The 24,494-nt window shown below is 38.1% G+C and overlaps 1 protein-coding gene across 9 annotated transcripts in view; it reads right to left on the reverse strand.

Moving 5' to 3' along the window:
• Positions 1-24,494, reverse strand: part of TRDN (triadin) — a 239,720-nt gene that overhangs the window by 42,111 nt on the left and 173,115 nt on the right. For 8 of the 9 annotated variants that reach the window (XM_075046871.1, XM_075046868.1, XM_075046869.1 and 5 more), the window contains 4 exons: positions 22,085-22,135; positions 20,242-20,292; positions 19,604-19,654; positions 9,951-9,980 (listed from right to left, as the gene is read on the reverse strand). In XM_075046871.1, coding sequence (XP_074902972.1) covers positions 9,951-9,980; positions 19,604-19,654; positions 20,242-20,292; positions 22,085-22,135 — 183 coding nt within the window. Of the gene's footprint in view, positions 1-2,398; positions 2,791-9,950; positions 9,981-19,603; positions 19,655-20,241; positions 20,293-22,084; positions 22,136-24,494 lie in introns of those variants that run through there. The other variant, XM_075046872.1, reaches the window with a different exon arrangement.

The raw sequence follows: 24,494 nt of genomic DNA on the forward strand, positions 1-24,494 counted from the left end.
ATTCAAGGAGGAAAAGGGTCAGATTCGAATCTAATCAAAACAGATGGATCTTTGAAATACTTGAAGCTACATAAGATCTGAACTGGATCAATGAAATTATCTGGTTCTACCCTCAGCAAAAACGTTTTTGAAATTTCTTTTGTGTCATTCTAAATTAAACTTGGTAACTGGGCTTGGTAGTTATCTTGCTGTTTTTCACATTGACTTCAAATTTTCTTTGACTCTTGCCTGCTATTCTGAATGCCAGAAGGGTATTAATTATATACGGCATATTTTTGTAAATTAGCTTCTGATATGGGTTCAGAAAAGAAATCCTCTGGTTTATTGAACCGTAAGTGGTGAGGCTAAAAGCAGAACGTGCTTTTTGATTATAACATGTCTATTTTCCATCTGGATAACAGTCATTTTCTGATCAGACAGCGAATACATTTGTGAGTGTGCTCACTCTGTAAGAAAAGAATATGTCGTGCAGGAAGTGAAAGCAATACCAGATCTATTTGTTTTAGTGAAGAAAAACAAAATAATAATACATGCTGTAGCTGAGAAAATTATTTCTAATCAGATACATGAGTATTACAAATAAGAAAGTTACTTCCCATTAGGCTAAGTAAGAGCCTGGTTCATCTCTCATTAAAGAGAGCACAAAGACCCTATAACAGGATTTGGACTGGGCATTAGACAAACGCATGCATGACATTAATCTGTAACAACATTACAGGCCTAAAGAATAATCAAGATCAACGGGAGTCTTTTAATGGAATTCTCAAGATTTGTGCCTTAACCTTCCAGTTTGTACATCATGATGAAAGATAAATCTTTGATTTCCTTATTCAAGCTAAGTCCATTCTCCCTGAAAATGAACTCTAGACAAACTGACAGTTTGGCCCTTGGACAAACTAATGGATATTCCTCCTTCAAAATTCAGTGGGAATACTGTAGTCTGCAAGAACTTAAGATGCCACATCATTCTATCTAATCATCAATGAGCTTTTAGTATAAGGTTGAATAAAACAGTTTTGTTCTAGTCAGTGCAAAGTTTTTCAGTCTGGGGAGCAATGGTGTTATCAAAAAGTCAACCAGAATAAAACATATTCCTTACATTGTGCCAGTTCAGAATGTCTCAGATATTAATAACTTTGGGAGAAAAAAGGATTATTAGGGTTTACCACGCTGCTCAAGAGCAGCTCCCTGCCTTTGTGAAGTTATTGTCTGTACTCTCTGTCATTCAAAGGAGAAGTCAAATGGTCCCACAATTTTTCTAGATCGGCAGACCTGATCCCTCATATCTGTCTGTGTCCTACTCAAGTCCTGCTGGCTGGCTGAGCAGCTGGCAGACTGATTGTGCAGGAAGAACAGTCTAATGAGCATATGCCTAAAAAAATGACGCCTCGCAAAACAGATTAGCTGCAGCAAGCTTCCTATAAAGAGAATGACTTGTGCTCATCCTGACCCCTGCTCTACATTAGAAAATTGCTTTGACAGTGTATGGCGAACAGTTACCCTGTGGATGGGTCAAAGTAAAGAAAGCAAGAAGTGGGTGGTGGCATAAACAGAGGCAGTTGGTGTATGATTATATTAAAGTGCATGCCGTGCAAGCCTTATCCTTAGAGGATCTCTTAATTCCCTACAGTGTTCATTTAACATTTCTGGTTTGCTTTAAACCTAGCACTTTCCAGGATATTTGTCCGGGTTTCTACACATTAAAGAAGTATTACCCCACATTAACTTGACAGGTATGAAATACGAAGCGATTTATCTAAGGCTATCTGGAAGGTTTGCAGGGAGGTAGAGAACTTGAGCTTTCAGCTAGTGCTCTCACTCTTACTCGTTAGCGGGGAGTGCTCGTCTGGGTCTGTGCAGCACCACAGACTTCCTTGGACCACTGTTTCAGCAGGACTTTTGTGCCTAATGATGATAATAGGGTAAATGTTTAAGGCAAACCCACCTAAAATGCCATGGTTTGCCATTATAATTAATAATTAACCGCTGATATTAGAGCCTGTAGGGTATTCAAATGCAACAGACTGGTCTTTCTACTGCTGCTCTCCACCAAAAAAAGCTGCTCTCACAGTTCCTTCTGCCTTATTTCCATCACCAGAGCAGCCTGGTCCAAGATATCTGCCTTCATGCAGTTAGCATGTTTGTGTCCTTGCTGTTTGGTTTGCGTTATACCTCGGGGCTGCATAGTGAAGAATGAGCTGATTCTTGGTTTGGGGGGGGGGGGGAATTTTCTGTTGTTGTCTAGAACAGCTTGTTTTTTAAGACTTATTTTTAACTGGCAGTTCAAGAGTACTTTACATAACTGGGAAAAACAAGTAGTTCAGAAAGAGGAGGAAAGGGAGAAACTTTAGCATGGCATAAATATAGTAGAAGTAGCAAAGAAGTACAGACATTGCCAACATTTTTAAACAATTTTTAATGAGAGGAATTACTTCAAGTTGAATCTGAGATGCATGCCTGTAGGGAACATCGGTAATGATCCCAATCTTTCTCTGTTTCCCAGTTTGTCAGTTAAACAATAGAAATGCACTGGGAAATACAAGTCTTGTTGAAACAGCAATCCTGTATAATAGCGCTGAAAGCTAATGTCTTTAAAGTACTATAAGTCTTAAAATCCCAGGAGGACAAATCTTCCATCGATGGAGGTGGAAAGAATATAATTTCAGTCAAATGTAGATGAGGTACATGTGCTGCATTAATGCATTTCATCTTTAGGCACGTGTGGCGAAAGACCTGAAGAGCTTCCTCTCAATATCATCCTCAGCTTCTGACGTTTTCATGTGCTCTTCCCTGAAATTGTGGGATGGGAACATACAGATGAGGGAGAATATGCTTAACAAGCTTTCACTTTTAGTAATAATCAGTTTTACATTTGCATATAGCTAAGGCAAAACATAGCCAAGCTCAGGCCATGCTTTATTGCAACACAAATTATCGACTCATAAAGGGTAACTGAGTGAAATTGGGCAGACTGAGGTATATAGGATGTTAGAGTGATGACATTGTGTTCTGAATATTGACTTTAGTTTATGCAAAAATAGTGTTGTTCACCACTCTATATAAACAATTGGAGCCAACAGGAGCACATCTTGCAGATGTTAATATTCATTAATATTTGAATCTTCAGCCTATTTCATAATGCCTGTTATATGTGAAAGGTGCCAAACTAACCCCGTGGGTCTGGATTCCATGCAAATACTTTGAATATGAACATCTTTGTTAAGCTCCTTCTTAACTACGAGTGGATTTGTAAAATTATAATCATGGCTGAATATATATTTACATACACTATTAAATAAATGTAAAATAATTGTCATTAAGACAAGAATAAGATGAAAATCTAGAAAAGAAGAATTTTTGAGGAGAGATTAGTTGATATTAGGAGTGAAGAACAATAGAAAAAGAATTAGCTTTTGAAAAGATGGACTTTTCCCAGTGTGCTACCCAAATTTATATGATGATTAAGGCAGAGGGCTAATGACTAGCTTCTAGAGGCAGGACATCCTGAGCCATCTTCATTCCTCAGGAAATGCTGCTGATCACTGTTTTTGCTTTAATTACAACTTTGTAAGGGCACATTTCTGAAAATGATGTCTGCATAGATAAAAAAGGAAAAGTAGATTAACACTAGAAGAACTGTTAATTCTGGAATTGCATCTGAATAGAATACTTCTGAACAGTCATTTGCAGACATCTTTGCGCAGAGCAATAAAGTAATAGTTTATCCCATGGGGAAATTTTTAGCCAATTAACCATGTGTTACATGGATACCCAGGTGTTTAAGCATATTATGCTGATTGACAAGTGAGAGTGTTGCTGACATGATGCCAATATACATGTATTACAACTAACTTATAGTAATAACACAGGCCACCAATTACACAGATCACTCTCTCTTCAGAAATCACAGCTGTTTCATAATCATTAAAATACTAGTTTAACTGTCTCCATTTATGGGTAGCAGGGGCTGAATAAATTACTGATGTACTTTAAGGTAAGTTATAATGATTAACACAATTTGTAATCATAACTGCAATTGAAATGCTATGCCAGCTCTATCAATATGGATTGTTTTGCAGGTTTGTTGTTACCTAAGACATACAAAAAAGTATAATCTCAATTTTACCTTGAATGGATTACAAAGGTGTAACCAATGACAAGGTTTAGATTAAATCCTGTTGAGAATAAAATCGTGGGTGTTTTTTAAAAAACACTGATGCAAGTTGCCATGATTATTTTCACATGCCTTAATTGAGTACACTGAAAACGAGGTGCTAGGGAGCTAAACATGGAGTTTGCAGCTTAATGCTAAGAATTTTAGATTAAATATTTGTATTGGCCCCTCCATCTAAGTACAATGAGAGTGGATATTCAATCAGCTTTTAAGATCTATAAATGACTTGCTGCTTTTTTCTCACCTTTCTTCTCTTTCGATGTCAGATTCTTAAAAGAGAAAAATTAATTAAAGGCTTGGGGAGGGTTGTTAAAATAATTAACATTTTCATTGCAGTTTGTTTTCTATTTTTGTTACTAAACCTAAACTACGTTCTTTGTTATAGTCATCAGAAATATAGGTAACTCCAGGGGGCAATACTTTGCATTCTAACAGATATATATATATATATGACAGGTGAAATACTCTCTGCAGATGCTTATTTCTCTCCATTAACTCTAAAGTGAGACTAGGGTGAATAGCTTCAATGTAGATGACTAACTTTAGACATCTAAATTTGTATGAGTTAAAGTTTCTTAATGATTAAATTCATCTGAGGATCTAAAATGTTCTTTAAATTTATGAATTCAGTGAAAAGCCTTGAGCCCACTGCACTCATCATTCCTCTGCCTACTTTCTACTTATATCGGGTGGGTACTTTGGAGGGTGTTTTCTGGTCATGTCTTATCCTAACTGAAAAGACCTGCAGCATGGAAAGTACGTGACCCTGGTCCCTCAAGAGCTCGCCATCACTTAGCAGAGGTTGTACAGATCATTAAGACTCACATAACCCTGCAAAATGGACATAAAATATTTATACCCCCCAAGATAGTTGAGACAAGGTAAGCAGAGGTCACAACTGATGTAGACTTTTCAAAACATTTTCCATATTTCATGCAAATTCTCCGTTCATCAATATTCCTTGGAAATGCCGGGGTTTTGTTGCTTCAGCATGGGAAGTCAAAGCTCACCAATGTATGGCCAGTCCTCTATTAAATGAAAAATATCTTTAGCAGGAGTGGATTTACATTGAAGAATACCTTGTCTGTAGCTTAACATTTCGGTAAAACCGCATGACTTAGTTCGGAAGCTGGTTCAGGCAGGCAGTGTTAACTACTGGCCGGAGACCCTTCGGGCTCCATCTTGTGGCAAACTCCGTGACTGTTACCTCTCGGAAGAGACGCCTACCTTCAACTACAGTCCAAATAGCATTGCCAGCTTCAACAGCCTAGTAGCGTGTAACTGTTTTTACTATTTTCTCATACACAATACTGAATTTTTGACACTATTTTAAGAAAATGCTTTTAAAAATATTTCTACTTTTTTAAAAAATTTTCTCTGTTTAAGAATACATATTCTGTTAGGGGGTTGTGTAATACACTTTGCAGTTATAGAATTAGGTAGCCTGCTTCCTTATCCCTTGAGGCATGTTAAAAAACCTACATAATGAAGGTGTGGTTCATATGGCACCAGTGGCATTTGCAACTGAGCAGAAATCCCATGCTGCCTTGACCATTTGCTTTATGGATAAGAAGGCTGCCTTCCAGTTTTTCTGGTCAACTCCAAAGCTAAGCAGTTCTGCAATGCACTACTGCTCAGTTCTTTTTCAGTTTGGAAAGCATCTTGATTTATATATACATGGAAAAGGGACACTGCTGTGCCTTGGCCAGTTTGTACCACACTGTATCCAGAGCAGCAGTTTCCAACTGATGAATAGGGTACCATTACCAGGAGTAATTGAAAGAAATTGTCCTTTACTGGATTGGCAAAAATATGTAGTTTGGAGCTGGAATGTACATACCTTGCCCATTTTCTGCATTTGTTTGATATTGCCTGCACTCAGACTATATGTAGTTTTTTACACCATGATGCGTTTATCGGGAAAAGGTCAAAATGTGATCCTGCATACACTCCTGTCGATTTATTATTGATGAAACTTGTCAGATGAATGTGGTTTTTGGCTTTCTAAAGACTATTAAATGAATTTAAGAGCAAGTCACTAGAGCGATAATGCTGAAAATGAGAAAGGGAGTCACATTATCGACAGGCAACTGGCTTCCTCATCTTAGTAGCTTACAAGTACTCATAACATCTAACTATAGGCAGTCTATACAGGAGATGAGACTCCCAGAAGACAGCTACCTTGAATTAGATGCGTGATCTGACTTGCTCTCAGAAGCAAGACAGAGCTCGCTCTCTCTTGTTCATCAGCTGTAGGGAGCCTGGAGAAACCAACTTCTTGGCAACTTAGGTTCGTGATTCACTTTAAACAATGAGACAATTCTTACATGTATGCATGTGGACGCATAACCCACAGGGATTACGCAATGGTTAGATCCTGTTTGGGTTCACTAGAATCACAGAAGTAACAAAGCTTCAGGCAAGCTTTCCTGAGACTGACCTGGAGAGATAACTTACTACACTTGTCAAGGTTGCTTGCTTGGCATCTCCATCTCAGCCCCTGCCCTCTTTAGTCAGAAATAAGTAAGGTATAGGAGCTATGAACTGAAATGAGAAATTCCATTTTATGCGGAACCAGGAAACTTTGAAATTGGCTTTAATCTGGCTCCATTTCGCACAAAGCATTTTTGGAACTCTCTGTAATTATGAAATATCTTTGAAATATAAAAATACTGTTTGAGTTTAAACATATTAACATTTCTTTCCTTTAAAAAGGGCACTTAAACTGAAAAAATGCTGAAATAGTTTGGTGTTACAACTCCGCTTATTTTTTTCTGGAGGTACCCTGAAGCTGATGGGCTTTATCACCAGTACCTGGGTCTATTGTAATTCACCTGAATCCCTGCTTGCAGTGCTTTGAATTATCAGCAAGAGTTAAAAATTTTCATGTACTGGCAGCCAGATTTGCTCTTGGGAATATTAGGAAATACCTTCCTCATGCAAAGGGTTGCTACCTCTTGCCCTTTAGGAACTGACACCTTTTTACACATTTCTATGACAGCTCCTCTATCCCACACATGTGGAAACAAGGCATTACATGATGCTGGAAGCTGAAGCTGACTATTTTCTAGGACTTTGGTCACAAAGTCTTAGAGAGCTTACCTTTCAAATAGAAATAGTTAATGCATAAATTTCATGCATGAATTGTGCCTTAAAGTTCCTGTTAGTATCACTCATATTTGGGGAAATCAGTGAAATACGTAAGCTTTCTCCATCTTAATTTTGGTCTTTTCTGTCTCTTTCAAACTTCATGTCTGATTTATGCTGTGCACAGAATGTACCGTCGATAGAAAGTGTCATTCCATCTTCTTCTCTTTTCATGATGGCTTGTCACTCTGTATTGCTCATTATTCTTGTTTTTCTAGATAAGGGCTGTGTATTTGAATAAGACAGAATAATTGGGGAAAGCTTCATATACAGACAGTGCCTATGCGCTGCATGATTTTCATGAGAAATGGTGAAGTGGCATTTGAACTGTGTGTGCTACTACCACAATATATTTTGGATAATGAGCCAGTCAATTTAGAGCACTGCTTGGCTACTTCCATTATTTTTGCAGCTGGGCAGAAAATACTGTGTCCTTAAGCAAAACCAGCAAACATTGCCCCTTTTTATTGCCAGTCAGAGGAATACACATGCAGCCTGGAGCAGTATTTTATGGTAACAGAATAAGCAGAAATAAATAAAACCTGGTCATATTAGGAGTTAGCTAGTAACATGCAGTATTTTCCGTGTGGGGCCTGCAGAGAGTGTGAAGGTAGATGAGAAAGCTAAAGAATGGCATGTTTGTTTTTTGGAAGAGGCCTTGTTACTCCAGTTTTCTAGTTTAGTGCATATCTACTGAAGACAGGAACATCGCTGAACCAGTTTTCCTTAGTTACTGGAAAATTTTGTCAGACTAGCACATCTTTCACCAGAATCACTACCTTCCTTGCTGACAATGTCGGTTATGATCTCAGAAAACCAGAGGGAGGTTTAGTCCAGAAATAAATAAAATTATGATAGCGGAAGAATGACCAAAGCTGACTTTCAGTTCGCACCTTCATGTTTCTGTGAAGTAGGTTGGTGGTAACCAGCAGGGTGAGGTATACCCTGCCATGAGCCAGGTGCTTCAAAGTATCCTACCTGTACTTGTTGGTAAAATCCTTTCAACAAATTAAGAAATCAGAGGAAATGCTTTTTTAGCAGAAAATATATAGAAAAGAAAATGAAATGGAAAAATTGATCCAAGATCAAAGAATGTTCATTAAAAATGCATTTTTAAATCAGTTTTGTTGGGGAAGATTACGGTTAAGGAGGAAAAAAATCCTAACCTGTGAAAAATGAACCAAGGGCAAGCAGGAAGTATTTTGAACAAATTCCCTTGATGTTCTTCTGTAAATGAATGGACCCATAACCTGTGGCAAAGCTGACAGAAGCAGCACCCTTAGCGATTACCTCACTCCTTTCTTTCCATTAAAGATGTAACAGTCCATGTGATAAATTCAAGGCTGTGAACACAGCAGGCATTTCGATGTCTGAAAACCAATGGCTGTAAGTGTAGCTGCCAGTTTTCTGATTCTCCCTGCTTCATGTGTTACCTTTCATGCCTCGGTTGTTGCAAATTAATCTTGATACCTATTAAGCATGGTTGTTTTTGATAACCAAAATGAATTTTATTATTCTGTTAAACACATGAGGTGACATTTTGGCTCCAGTGGAGTGAATGGGAATTTTGCCACTAACATCGACACAGCCAAGATTTCACTCATGAACTGTTAAAACAGTTGAGACTATAATTCTTTTTTCCAGTTCAGTTAACAACTCTTTATAGGGATAATAGAAAAAATAATAAATTAACAGGATTGAAAATGTCTTCATGTATAGACAGCAAAGTTTGGCTCCATTGTTCAACTATGTGAATGACAGAATTTCCAAACCTTTTGGAAATGACAAAAGACGCTTCCCCTGCCCAAAAATTAGCCCCCCCCCCCCCAACTGTAAACTTCAGAAATAGAGAGCCAATTTTTTTCTCACTTACTCAACACTAAGTCTCAAATAATCCTCTGAAATCTATGCAAAAGTTCTGGAAATGTTTCCAGTTTAGGGAGCAAGATATGGCTTGTAAACCAAATAATCAGTAAAGTTGAATGGATTAAAGAAAAATATCACCTCAGTGCTAATATTTCATTATTTTTGCAGTTGAAATAAAATCAACAAATTACAAAAAAATGTTTCAACTAGACAAATCTTAATTTGAAAGGCGACACTATAAATAGATATTTAGGGTCTGATAAATACAGTATATTTACCTTTAACATTTTAAGTAATATTTTTAGCTTCTGATTCAGGGCAAATTTTTCTATTAATCTGTTAAAATACTAAAGAACGACTTCAGCAAGGCTTATATTCATGCTACATACATAGCTGACGAGGAAATTAAACGTCCCTAGGAAAATGCCTTCTGCAAAGAACAAACAGCCAGGTCAGCATGCACGGTGCACTGCGAGTTTTGTTCTCTTTGACAGATCCTAACATGGTAACAAAAGCCTTTCATTCTCTTCCCAACTAGAATGATGAAGTGTCTGATACTGGGCTGTGTTGGCCTGTGGTAAAAAGGAGCTAACAATACTGGAAATGACAACTGTGTTATCACAGTAGGAGTAGATAAAGCCGGCTGATGGTAGCACATGAGGTGGTGTATGTCATCGCAATTGTATCACTGAATGAAAGAAACATTTCTCACAGCGGTCACAGCCTGAAAGACACTTCAGTCAAGGGAAAATAATTGATTTACCTTTCTTCTCCCCCTCCTTTTTCACGGCAGCTGAAATGGAAATAAAAATACTATATTTTCACAACTGAAGTTAATAACATGGAAAATCAGTAAAAATAATTCAAACACCTCTATATCAGCTTCTTGTGTACATATCTCAAACCATGCACATTTATGCAATATAAGAATAAATTTCTTTGCCAGATGAAGAAACTGATGAACAGAAAGATGAACTGTTTCCTCACAGACACCCATCTCTGCTATTGATGAGAACAAATTCCAGCTCTCTGGATTCTCACACTTAACTTTAATCACAAAGCCATCGTTCTTCCCAGTCGCTAATACTGGGAGACGGAGGCACAGAGTTACTATTTCAAAATCATCAACGAAGAAGGAAGATAGACTGGAATGGGAAGGCATGAAGGGGTAAGGGGAGTCTAGAGGAAGGTTATGAAGCATCATCTGTTTAAGCGAAATATGTCCTTTTTGGCTATTAAGCCTTGTAGTGGTAAACAAATGTATAAAATAAGTGAAAAACCACCTGAAGTCATGTTCAGGTTTCTAAGCCTCTGCCTAATGTGGGGAATTACAAGACCCGATCATGCAGCAATCCCACCTCCAAATCCCACGGTGTGAGTTTTGTGGGAAGGAAGATTGGAAGGAGACTGGAAGGAAACTGCTGCTTTAAACTTTAAACCCAGCTTAAACAACCTGGAATTGGTTCTTCCGAAAAAGTTGTGCTGTGTGACCAGTATTCAGACTCTGGAGACAGAATAAAAGTCCCCCAAAGCACAGCCTGGGATTCCAATAAAACATTGCATGTACCTGCAATGGGTACTCTGAAAACATACCAAAATTTTACTAAAAAGACTGAGGTGTCTCAAATGGGAGAGTTACCTGCATTGACTGCTGCCATCCTGATGGAGCTGAGCCAAGCTCATACCTAAGTCCATTTGAAATCCATGCACCACCCATTCCGCAGCCTACGTTTATGGGACTGAACCTTCTAAAAATGTGGTTACAGAGGTCACTTCATTTTGAAACGAGTCTGTTAGAAGTGGTGCTAGTAAGCCTCTGCCTTAGGCTAGCATTTGCGGGCAAAAGAGGACAGAGGGATTAAAATTCAGATGTCCTACTCCCCAGAAAAGGGTGCTCAGCACCAGGCTGCCAGTATGAGCAGACCTGATGTGACACTGGAACTGGAAAGGAGATGAGCAGAAGCAGAGCTCTGCCCTTCCTTTGGAGAATGTGCCCTGGTGCAGGACAGAAATCTAGGGTCATGAGCTCAAAGGAGGGAGCAGGCACAGTCTCAGGTGTTTGCATTTTGGGTTTGGGTGCTGATCCCTGCCTCTTCAGTGTTCTTAAAATGAAGAAATAAACCAGCTTGGATAAAACAGCTCAAAAAGGAAAAGGTTAAACCTGAAATTACTGAAATGCTATCTATCAGTGGCCTGCGGCAAACAAAAAGTTTCGGATTTCAAAGATTTTTCAAGTTTTCTACCACTTACTGTCCTTTGAGAATGAAATAAACTTTTAGGATCTCAGGAATGTGCCCAGCAGCAGCAAAAAGGTTTCATGCCTAGAATTAGTGAAAAACAGGCACAAGATTTCCAGGATCTGGCCCTCTTTGCAATCACTTTTCTTTCCTAGGCGATGTGCATACCAAAGCTGTGAAGCACACCTTGTTACAGCAGACTTTGTATTTTTTCCGCCAGAAGCTGCTATAGAAGCCTCAATGCCTTTTGCAAGGCGTACTTGCGTTGCCACTTGAAGTGCGTTGGAGGGACTCCCAAATCAGCAGAAACCCCAATTATCAAGGCTCTGGGTAGGGCTGATAAGTGAACGTGCAGTGCACCTCTGGGCTCCTCCAGACTTCTGTCCCGCCAGCTTACGGGATGTGGGTCACCACATTTCTGGTCCCGAGGCGAGCACAGGCAGATCAAGGTCCCTCCGTGCCTGCCACTGCACTTACGACTAGCTAATTTCTGTTATTACGCTACTATACCCTGTTGTGACATCTGTTTGAATTTTCACCTTGGCCGCAGTTTTTCTGATGGAATGTACTGTAAATACTCAACAAATCTTTAGAGAGAGAAGAGACCTCATTCTGACTGCTGTTGCCAATAGCATTGCTCTGATCAAATCCTGTTATTCAAACTTAAAATGACAGGGAATAAATGAAAAACAGCACAAACACCATCCTTTAGATTGCTCTTTCAGAAGCTGAGCAATGTGTTTGTATCTGAAATACAGCAAAAAGATGGATAGATTACCCGAGGAATTTGGTCTACAACTGATAAAAAGCCAGATTACCTGCTGAGAACAAATGTGAGTAATATATTGTAGCTGGGCAGGGAAGGACATGAAATAAAGTAGAATGATAAACTAGAAAATGTGATGCTCAGATATGAGAGATGCTCTTGGCTGTGTTCTTTTTTACCTTGATTGTTTGGAGAAAGTACAAATTCCTTAGCCAACTTTTTTTTTGCACTGTACTGATGAGGGGTATCATCTAGTTCTTGAATTAGGAATTTGTACCTGCAAACCTGTTCAAAGAGGACTATATTAACAGCCTTAAATCACAGTCTTCCTCTCCTAGACCTATCCAAATCCAATCATACGTTTCCAGTCAATATAGATATGATACAAAGCAAAATATGTTTATCAAGGATACAAATCCCATGTTCAGGGATCATGAATCTAGATTGACAGCTACTCCAGAAACCAGAAGTGAGCACCATCATCTTTTATGTTTTGGGAATGAGGAAAAAATTCATTACAAACCATGGCAGACCTTATTCAAATTTTTTTCAGTGCAGTGGGAAAATAGAGGTAAATTTCCAGTGATGGAAAGGTCACAAAAGTGTTTCAATGTAGTAAGTCTTTTCATGCAGGAAAAAAAAAAAAAAAATCGGGTTCGGAATCATTCTCTTGTTTTTAACTTGTATCAGAAACTTGAATCTAGATCACCAGCAGTCCTTTAATCCCATACATAGTGATGGTTCTGAGGGACTTTCTTCTGAGCTGTTCAGCAAAGAGAAACATTTCTGAAATCTTGAAAATGTCTTGAAAACACCAAAAATCTTGAAAGCACTGTTTCCTACTCAACAATAGTTCATTCCATGTAGATTTATGACTCAGCAGTAGCCAGGAACAGATATTTAGTCTGACTACTGTCAAAGAAGTGATTTCCTCCACAACTTGTTATTTTCTTATAACAAGCAATTGTTTTCCATCCTGACACATGAAATTTAACATTCTTTCTAAATTTACAATAATTAATTATGAAAATTTGGGCTATGAAAACTGCATTTCCATATAGATATCCAGTTCCTCTGCGGTGTTTTTGAACAGCCCTTGACTCAGATTTGTGATTTTCAATCTTCTCATGATCATACTAATTAATCTCAAAGGTAATCTGAATCTTTTCTATCTCTCTTTCTATGAGACTTTTGTTGCTCTTTCCCAGCCCACTCTAGTGCCACATTACCATGTAAGAGTTTTGTACACAACACTCCAGGCAAAGCACGTCTTTGATTTACACAATCGCCTTAAAACACTATATGCATTTTTCCTAATGCATCTGCATATGGAAGAAAGTTCTTCACTGACTTGTCTGCAGTAATATTTAGGACCTTTCCTGAATTTACATAGTTAATATAGAGATAAATTCTTCTTTACTGTTTTCCCTCCAGTATATATTAATTCTATTTATTGTCACTAAATTTTCTTTGGTATCATGCTGTCCACTGACCTCATAAATTCAGTGTATCACAGCCCCTTCTGATCCCCAACTCTCTAACTAATTTTATGTCATCTGAAAATTTCATTACTTTACTATTTCTATCTTTTCCTGTTAATTAAGGAATATAACATGAGTCCAGACATGGAATCATAAGTAATTATTCTGTAAACGGGCTGCAAGTTGAAAATGAATCAGTTGGTCTCTGCTTCCTAATCAGATATTTATTTCCTTCAATACTGTGCCTCTTAGGCAGCAGATATTTATTTCTGCAGTAATTCCTATACTGGAACTTTCCAATGGCCTATTTAAACCATCCCATAAATGCTGTGATTATTACTTTATTAAGATGTTCAAAACACTTATTGCTAGGACATAATTTCCTTTTGCAGAAACCATGCAGGCTAGATCTCTGTGACGTGATTTTCCAGATATTTGTTTTTGTTCTGATTTTAATTATGATTTCACCAATTTTCTGACTGATTTTTAAATCTCTGAATAATCCTGGAGTAATTTAAAATATTGTATTTACCCTGACACACTTTGAGACAGACAGTAACTGATTTGGCTGAAGTTGGTGGAGGTTTTGACTAAGTTCTTACATTTATTTTGGTTATAGACATGTAAGTTATGGCAAAACAAGATCAAATGCAGGCTCATCCCCTGTGTCAGGTAGTTGGTGATAACTGTTCATATGCGTGCTGTTATGCTGAAGTGAAAACTACCTCATGTAGGCAGCTACAGCAAAGCAGCTGGCATTCACTGAGTTGACACTGTCTTTGCCCATCTCACCATAAATCATCCATCTGTTCAGAGCTTGAGAAGAAGGTACTGTTTTAAAATATTTAAGAACTGTATAAAGTGATATTTCTCTCTCAGGTCTTCCTAACAAATATTTGACCTCTCTCTTCCAGTCTTTTTGAGTTAAGAATTTCTCTTACTCATGTCAAGAGAGATTTTAATCACGTTAAGAAACCACAGTTAGAAGAAACAGCATAGTAAGCAACAGAGAAGCGAATTTAGCCTTTCAATTGCTTGGAGCATCTGTGTTTAGAATGATTCTCATGCAGTAGCAGCAAGCACCTTTCTTGCCCTTTTTCTCCTCTGGTCCAGGTTTTAATGAACAGGTTTGGAGAAATAACTTCTTATTCAATTATCTTCATACATTTTATTATTAACGGGCAAGAAAGATGTTGCAGTTGAACTCCCCAGCATAACCTGACTATCCCTTTTGTCCTAATTTGTAAGACATAGCTGTCAGACCTATTAAGGAAAATTTAATTCATTGGATAACCCCCCAAAAAGTTTACAGCGTTTTTCTCTTTACTACCAGAAAAGCCTTAACGAGAATACACAAGCACATTGTCTAGAATGAAAGCAACACAAGTGTGCAAGCTCTGCTTTGGATTATCAGGATTCAGGCTCCTATGGATTATCAGCCCCCGGGCAGTTTCTCGGTGGAGGTGGTAAGAGTGTGGTTACGTTCCTGAGCGAGTCCCCGTTGACTGTGCGTTGGAGGCTGGTCCAGCCTCTCACTGACAATTTGGGACTGGGAAATACTGACTGCTGGCAGAAGCCTGACTTCTCCCATCCCTGTCTGAGTCCTTGAAACTTGATACCTAAGACATATAAGGATTAATTCAAGCACACTCCCAAAGACAGGCACAAATCTCTTTTTGAAAATATCACAAAAGGCCAAGGAGTGGGGCAGAGCTATCCAGGGATCTGATCTCTCTGCTGCATCAGTCAGTGCAAATCTCTCTCTGCCAGTCTCACTTTTCAGGGAGAGTGCCCAAAGTACAAGGTGTTTTTGGAGAGGGACAGTTTTTCACCGGATCTGTGCAGAAAAGAGTGCAATTGGGCCATAAAATGGCAATAAACCAGAGGGAGCTTGTTTCTGTCAGCTGTTGAGAAGTACATTGTCCCAGTCATAGAGAATCCTCATTTCTCATCTCAAATATTACGTGAAACAATAATATTATGCAACAAGAATTTTGTTTTATTGCATAAGCATGTATAAATAAAAAAATTATGGATATGCATTCAGAGGACTTTTCAGAGTGCTATTATGGAGATCTGGGAGTCCCAGGATGTAGCAGTCCCTACCTCCAGGAAATACCTTAAGTATCAGTAGACATACTTTCATTTACAAACCTTTGACTAATGAATATATATTTCTACATACATATGCAGACATTACTTATTCAGCTTGAATATTTTCCTTAAAAAAAAAAATCAACTATCAAACCATAAGGAGAACGTTACACTTCACAGTTTGCCATAAAACATGCCTTATATTTAATTTATATAAACTCCTTTCTGGAATTAAAATTTTATCTCCTTCCTTTTATAAAATGGTATTCATTCATATTATGTATGTTATTTCTGTTCTTTTTCTCTTATTTTCTAATGTCTGTTGAAGATTTTTTTACAGAGAAGTGCTGACTCACAATGGGAATTTTATACCTCCCACTACGACTTGGTCTTGGTATTTATATATCTGTCATTATTTTAGTGTCTGACTTTTAAAGCTCGATGTTTTCTTGAAGTATTTCTTATTGACAATGTTCAACAATGATGTTCTGTAATTGATGGACCATTTGAACAGGCTGATATTGCAATTTTTATACCCCTAATATATCTACCTTACATTTAGGTTCTCTATTATTCAGGAGTTTCTATTGCAATTCTATATCCAGCTTGTGTGAATTCAACTTTCACATTTCAAAAAAGTATTTATCTTAACTAAGGGGTTACACTATGGCCACTTCTATTAATGCAATTCACACTGGATTTGACAGGTCTCTGTAAAGTGGCAAGTGCTAATCAAACTACTGCTGTCTCTCAAGGCATTTTTTGGTGGGCTAATTTAAACTGGGATATCCACTGCAGAAGCTCCCTGTGTACTCTGAGTTGGCTAAAAAAAAAAGTACCAGTGCTCATAAAGGTGACCTCCCGTTTGCACTTTACAGGGCAATGGACACAAAATTTTCGGAACGTTTTTCCCTATAGAGGCTTTTCTCAAACTGTCTGCCTGATCTGTGCGACATGTCACTTATCATTGTTAAGAAAGAGAGGTTTAGTGAAGCACAGCGTCCCACATGGATGCTTAAAGCCACTTTACACATTGGGGTTACCCTCTTCTGACAAAATGTCAATGACTTGTCATACATATTCAGTGTCACTGAGTTAGTTGTATTTGCTTTGGGGAGTGTTGCATTTGTGTGAATCCCAGCAGCTAAGAAATGGCTTATGAAGATCTGTCACATGGAACCGAAAAGACAGAAACAACTTTTAAAAACCTGCAGCCACTGAGCTGAACTGCCTTCAAAGCGAGATTGTATAAGGTTTGCTGCATCATGAACTTCGGTGACTAGAAAATGACTAAATCCTATTCTAGACACTAAGGTGGCATCACTGTACTTATGTATGCAACCTGAGATCTTCCCACCCAAGTTGCACTTTTCTGTTGCAGTCTTGCTCCAGGATCTTGAAGGATCTGCAGCCCTTTACGGACCTAACTGAGACACACAAGACTTAAAAAGAAGGCAGTTGGCCTGATCATGTGTCTGACAGTGTCTCATCTAAATACTTTAAGTTCTTAAACTAGCCAGAGTCAAAGAGAAATGCTCTCACTGCTGTGAGACAGCAGTTGCTCTCAGTGAGCTGTGCAAGGCATCAAGTTTATCCACAGATGACATGCAAGGCCATATGCAAGCCTCTAGGAAAAACCAAAGTGGGTCGTGCTCATCTCACTTGGGAAGCTGGTAAAGACTGCGCAGACTCAGCACTATAAGTCCTCGCTAAATTAGAGCATTGCTCATCCAAATATCCTGCTGTTACCATAAAACCCAATCAGTTCTAGTTCAGACTTGATCCAAGCCATTGTTCTTTATCAGAATAATCACAGGTGTCTTTAATGTGAGCTTAATTCTTCAGTGGAGTTAAACTCAGCATACTCTGCACTAAACATTCAGGTCTTGGTTCTTGTGTCTTGACAAGTAGGAAACTGTAAGATGACACGACAACACAGAATCTTTTACGTCTCTTACAGTGTTTTGATCTATGGGTTAAAAAGTTATCCCAAGCAGAAAAATTCTTTGTGATATGAAAGTTCACTAGGAACATAGCTCATATTTTCTGCTGTTGAGGTATAAGGAAAATCTTGCATGTGTCCTATCAAGTATTATGTGAAAAAGACTTAATTTTATTAAAAAAAAAAAAGAGTGGAGTTAATCACTTCTGGGTACTGAGTTTCATTCTCAAATACACTGAGCATAAACCACTTTATGTGCAGTCAGTGAAATCCTAAAATGTTTAATTAAATGTGTCCTTTCTTGAAAGAACTCAGTTTTGGAACGTGAAAGGAGCTGTTATTCACCAGTTGTTTTACTCGCTGATCAAACTGAGTTAATTAAGTCCTTTTTAAATACTTATTTTTTTGTATAGTTGGGTGGGTGTTTGACGCTTCACTGAAGGTAACTTATTAACAGTGCAGCTAAAAAACTCTTACAGACATGTATTACTTCTTTATAATATTTGACCTTTTGTAATACATAGTATTTTATTTTTATTATCACTTAAATTTAAATAAATTGGTCTTCAAACCGGAAATATTTATGGAGAGCTGAAGACAAAAATTAGGTAAGAAACTCAATGGGAAGATCAATAGTCAAATACTTAAGGGTCTAATCAATGTTTAACTCTTTATTAACCTATCTATGTTTCACAGATATGTTTGCAAGAACCTAGCAGGAAGACCATAGGCCTTGCTTGCTTGAAGCTCAAAATAAAAAGCCAAATTGGATTAAACCAATAATCAATATACACTCCCCCCACCGCCCCCCCCGCCAGTACTCCCCATTGACTACAGTAAACGAAAAGAAATGGTACAATAATGAGTCCCTATTTTTCTAATGTCCTTGACCTTAGACTGACAATCCAGGTTCATCTATTTTGACTACTTCAAAGAATTTCAGACTATTTAAGCCCTAGTTCCTTTGGTAGCACTTAAGCCTTCACTTTGCTTCAGAATGATACAACTGTGAAAAGTAATAGCTGGTTTCTACTATTCTGCTATATACTACCTACATACGCTATGTGAAATAGCCACACTTAAAAACTTGCAAATGCTATCTTTAATAACTTTGTCAGAGAAAATATTGCCCCATTATTTCTAGTGATCCTTAGGGAAAACCTAAAGATAGGAAGTAATATTATTCAATTATCTGAAGTAGTTTTCCAAACTGACGGGAAGTTTTAAAGATTGACTACTCTATTCCCATGGCTCAAATGACTGTTATTAGCTAGGAAGTTATTACATATTCTTATCCATTGTAAATTATTTACACATTTAACCTGAGAGACTGCTTTCTAATGAGCAAGTGGTGTTTAATCAATATGCAAATGGTGTCAAAGTAAAAATAAGTTTTGTTTTAATTTAGTTGATATGAATAAATAAAATTGAAAGCAGTTGATTATAATTACAGTTTTATCACTGCCTAAAAATGCCTAGTATTTGAGAGGTACTATAAATTGTAATTGATTTTTATTTGATGGCTAGTGCTGATATTTCAATGTATGAAGAGAGAGCAAAGCACAATCAAATAATGTATTACAGGAGAAAAGTAAAATGCAATATGAAATGACAAATTTAAATAAAAAGAATGAGACAAAATTAAGAAAGAAGAAAAGAAGTCCTCAACTTTGCGGTCTATAAAGTACCACTGCTACAACTTGCTTGTATAGCCCCATATATATCTCTTATTTATCAGCCAGGTAAAGAGAATGTCCAGCAGCAAAGGATGCCGTTCAAGGATATTTATGGATGGCTAATTGAAGAAGCTAGGATTTCATTTGGAAATACTTGCACAACAGATTTCTTTTTCGACTGAATCTGATGCTAAGGCTCAGATCAACTTGGGATTGTTACCTTTTTCCTTAGTCATAGTTGAAGCCTTCATTTCTTTTCCTTTTGAGGAGTCTGGAGAAGATATCAAAGACAAAAATGGAAGGAGAAAGTTAGTAATATAAGTACACACTGTGCCCATCAGTACTATAAGAAATGTGCATAACACCAGATCAACCAAATGTGCAAAAGAGGTAAGTGTGAAGAGCTAGGATTTCTGGTTAGTTCAATAAAGGGCTCAACTTAAGATTTGAAAGCAAACCAAAAATAATTCCCACTAAATTAGCTGACAAGTTTCTGCAGTTCAAGCCATGCACTCATTCCTGCGCAGCCTATCATTTCAGCCTGTCATGTGAATTCAGTAACAGCTCTGTTATTAATTCACTCAGAATAGACCAGCGTTCCCGCTGCAGTATTGGCTGCGCAGGTCAGACAGCAGTGAAAGAACACCACAGTAAGGGTTATGATTTTATTATTTCTGAATCGTGTCAGACACTGCTCCTTTCGACATATCAGATCTACTAAGTAAGAAGAAGCTAGGTTTAGTTCCTTTTCACCCAAAGTGTGTAATTCAAAATATATCGAAACTGCACTGAGATACCAGCAGACCCTTTGATGAGGACTACTGGTTATTTCCCAACCACAGAATGATAAGACATTACCCTTTTCCTTTAAGGCTGCTGGAGGCTTCACATCTTTTCTTTTACCAGTCTCTAGAAAGAAACATTTAACATTTATCACAAGTCAGGTTAGAGAAATAAGATGACACTTGAAAAGAAAGCAAGTCAAACAATTTGATATGTAGAGAGCAAAAAAGATGTGATAATTAAATGGATTTAACAGCACGGAAATAAAGAACAGGACAAAACAACGGGGTCATTCATTCATCCTTTTAGACTTGGATATGCAAAATAATAAGCCTTCAGTATGTCATTAGTTTCTTCGCATTTTGAAGATACTGTTAAGCTGTCTCTCAAGTAGGCAATGAAGAATAATAATTTACAAAGAGGAAAGCAATTCTATAGAGCAGTTGGCATCAATGGATTTTTCTTTTGCTGAACCCAAATAAAAAATTAATCCACATTGATATAATTAAAATATTAGGAATACTGGTCTTGAAAGCCAGAGGCTGCTGATAAAGGTAAGTGGGAGTTTTCTTTATTCAGGAGTGACAAAAGGACCAGTACTCATTCAGGGCTCCTTATTCTTTTAATATCAAAGAGGCCATATGGGTATTGCCTGTGAACAGGATTTCACTTCCTGCATATATATAGCCTTTTAAAATCACAGGCAAGCTGGGTATAAAATAAGAACAGTGCTCATCCTTTGAATGTACATTTGTATATTTTATGTCACAACGAATAGTCCAAGAACATCATTCTATCTTTAATTTTTCTGCAGTATATGACAAAGTATTAGAGGAGATGAGAAAAAACATTGATATTCTAGTTCTCTTTCTTGTACCTGACAAGGCAGAACCCAAGGACAAAAGAAAATCCAGAAGCTGGCTAAGCATAAAGGAAAACCATGATCTTCTTGTGGTGCCCAGGTGAGACGCATGGACTGACAACAGTGACAAAGAGGAGAGTCCTGAGCCCCCAGTGGTTTCCTGGCTTCATTCCCCAGAGTTTTCACAAAGAATAATATATTCCTCCTGGAAATGCATCACTTTGCTGTATGTCCATTCAGTACTCTGCACTATGCCAGCCATAACCTGAACGGCACTGAATATCTCCAGCTTCCAGAAAAACGGGACTTTGTCACAATTTGGACCTCTGATGTGCCTTTATAGCTCAGAAACAATGCACAGTTCTGATAGCCTTTGCTGTTTCCCTTGTATTTTTTGAGTTGTTTCAGTACTGTCCAGAAAGCCAACAGTGCCCGTGAATCCTATAATTGTTTGTATTAGTGTTCAATACACGTCACATCGCAACGAATAGGGCTGTCTCCAGACACTATCAATCCGTGACCTCCCCGTGCACAGCTAGCAGGCCACCCTCCTGCAACTGAAAAGATTAGAGACATATGTGTCCGTGTTGCCAACAAATCAGGAAAAACCCCTGACTTGTATCAGTCACCCTCCAACACCTGGATCCGTCAGTAGCCTCAGCCGGTCTCATTCGCAGTCAGCCACATTCTCGAGCTGTAGCCACGTGGATCAGATTCAGTCTAGTTCCCTGCAGGAATGTCCCCACTATGGGATTTAGACAACTTGTTTTTGACAGACTAACATCCAAAGGTGGTACAAAAATACATTTTAGTATTTCCCCTAGGATGCAAATTCAAATCTCTGCATTTAAAAGAAGCTCAGGTTGTTACGGGGTCCCTACTGGGGATCTGTAGAGCCTGAATGTTGTTGAAAACTATATCATAGATAAAATAATCTAAACATGAACCAGGATGGGTTTGGCTTTCCATCCTCATATATTCCTACTCAAGATCTGTTTCTAGCTTTGAATAGCTGTTCTGATATTCAGTTCTGAATTTCTTAACATCTTCACTTACCTTTTTCCTTTAACCCCTCTGGATTCTTGGGATTTTTTCCTTTCAGAGAATCTGTGGGGAGATAATTAAGCTTTTGAGACTTAGAACACAGGACTGCCCTTCTACACTTAAAAGAAAAAGTAACAAGTATTTAGAAATTAAGACTAAAATTGTGAACATAAATGGATGCAACCTTGACCTATCTTTACATCCTCTCTAGTGATCACTTTATATTTTTTAAGGTGCAATAATGTCAGTAGCAAATGCAAGAGTAGGAGTTACTATAGGTCACTCTGTCTGTAGAGACCTTGCAGAAAGGAGAAATCAGAAAGGAGGAGGGAAATATGCAAGTAATAACACAGGATTAGAAATTCTTAGGGCCTTATCCAAAAACTTCATGAAGACAGGAAGGATTATTCTGTTTTCTTTGATGGGCTGGAGCCTAATTTTTTGCCTCAGTCCTCCAGGGATCATGCATTCAGGGTCAGCAAGTACAGGAAAAACATACATTATGTTGTATAAACAACTAATATTTAATTATTTTTTTTTTTAAGCGATAACCTCTTGACATCTTAAGTGTGTGTATAAAGGAATATTAGGAGGAAATAGTTTTTTCCGAAGTGAAGAAGTAATTTCATAAGCTTATGAATATATGTGGTTTGAGTGAGAGAATATCACAGCTTGCAGGATGCTGAGTAGACCCAATTACACTCCATCTGACAGGATATAGCACCTAAGCATCTAGAAAAAACATGCCATTTATTCCAAATGAAAGTTAACCAAATCTTCAGTAAACCAGATAAAGCTAAAAGAAGATCCTTTCCAAAATAAGTTTAACTCCGATCATCTTCCTGGCTGCCATGGTACCAGGAAACGATCCCACTTATCCATCTGGCTTTAAGTGTGAGTTGTAGCAGAAAAAATTCACTTCCAGGGTAGCTGAAGCTGCTGGAGAAATCACACCGCTCAGGGATAGGGACTTAAATTCAAAGCCTGGTCTTCCCAGCAGCAGGTGGGCTCCTTCAGGGAACTGAGAGAAAACTTCCAGTGTGAAGACTGAAACCCTTTGAAGGATCCTCTTTGTTGGCTGTATAGGAAGCCTTGTGGGAACAGCTACCCAACCGGACCGTTTTACTCTGTGCACGTTTGTGATCTCAAAGATCAGCAGCTGCTGTTACAGCCACAAACCATGGCCTTTGGCCTTGTGGGTTTGGTGGCATGTGCCCACGAAATTTTTTTTTTTTTGGTCATCCGTGTAGCAGGCCTTCCTGAGACTTCCTGTGACTTGTAGCTCCTAAAGCAGGTTCAGCACTTTTGACTATTAAAACTTTTGGATGCAGCTCTTGGTGCAGGACGCTTTCCATGGGGCACCGACATCCCCACTCTCAGAGCCAAGGCTACTAAGATCACCAGTCCTGCTTCCCTTCCAGGGAGCAGGTTTTCGTGTTCAGGGGGTTAAACAGGGCCTCACCGAAGACTTTTCAAACTTCTGCTCTCCACTGACCACTTTCCTGATGGTCCCAGAAAAGGAAAAATATAAAGCTGGCTTAAAGCTGACGTTCACCTTGCTGCTTTCCTCCTGCATCCTACTCCAGGGGTGAAGCTGGGTCAGGTTAGGAAGATGGTGTAGAAAGATGTAACAGCAGCAGTATGTGAACTCTTCAAGATAAAGATCTAGTTCTCATGCAAATGACAACAACAAATACGTAGACGGCGATAGGAGGAAACACTAACTGAACAGACCTTGCTTTTCTGTAGGTGTCTCACAACATTACCTTCTATTTTTAAAGAAGAAAAATGTGTGTTATGAATTAAGATAAAAAATGCTACAGGCAAGATGTTATTTCATTTTACTTTTACTTTAAAGGAAGAAGAAGCATTGCATAGCAAGTGCAAATCAACACATTTGTTTCTTTAATGACAATGTACTATTAAGTATACGGCAAGAAAGAAATACACACTACTGACTTATTTCCCTTACCAATCCGTGCATAAAAATAAATAGGCTTGTTATCTACATGTAACTGACAAAAGAAAAGATGCAAAGATATCCCAAAACACGGCAAAAGCAAACAAGAGAGAAAAAAGGAGCATTTGTTTGGAAAACAAATCATGGAACACAGGGGAAGAGTGAATTTACATTATCTATACAGCACAAATGCTGTCACTTTAATAACTCAGCATAGTGCAATTCTAGCGAATTTCTTAGAAAAATTCAGTGAGGAGTTATATATGATATATCATGAGCTTTTAGTTCCACTGTTGGAGACTCCAGATGAATGAGCTTCTACTCTGATTAGCTGGGTAAGATATCTACCAAAAAAACACATAGCAGATTATACCTTAGAGTTTCACTGGCCTCACATCATTTGAATATGCTTATGTTAATAGAAAATCAGCTGTTAGATTCATTATTGTAAGTAGGCTTCTT

This window comes from Buteo buteo, chromosome 15 (assembly GCF_964188355.1).
Source record: "Buteo buteo chromosome 15, bButBut1.hap1.1, whole genome shotgun sequence".
Taxonomy (NCBI): Eukaryota; Metazoa; Chordata; class Aves; order Accipitriformes; family Accipitridae; genus Buteo; species Buteo buteo.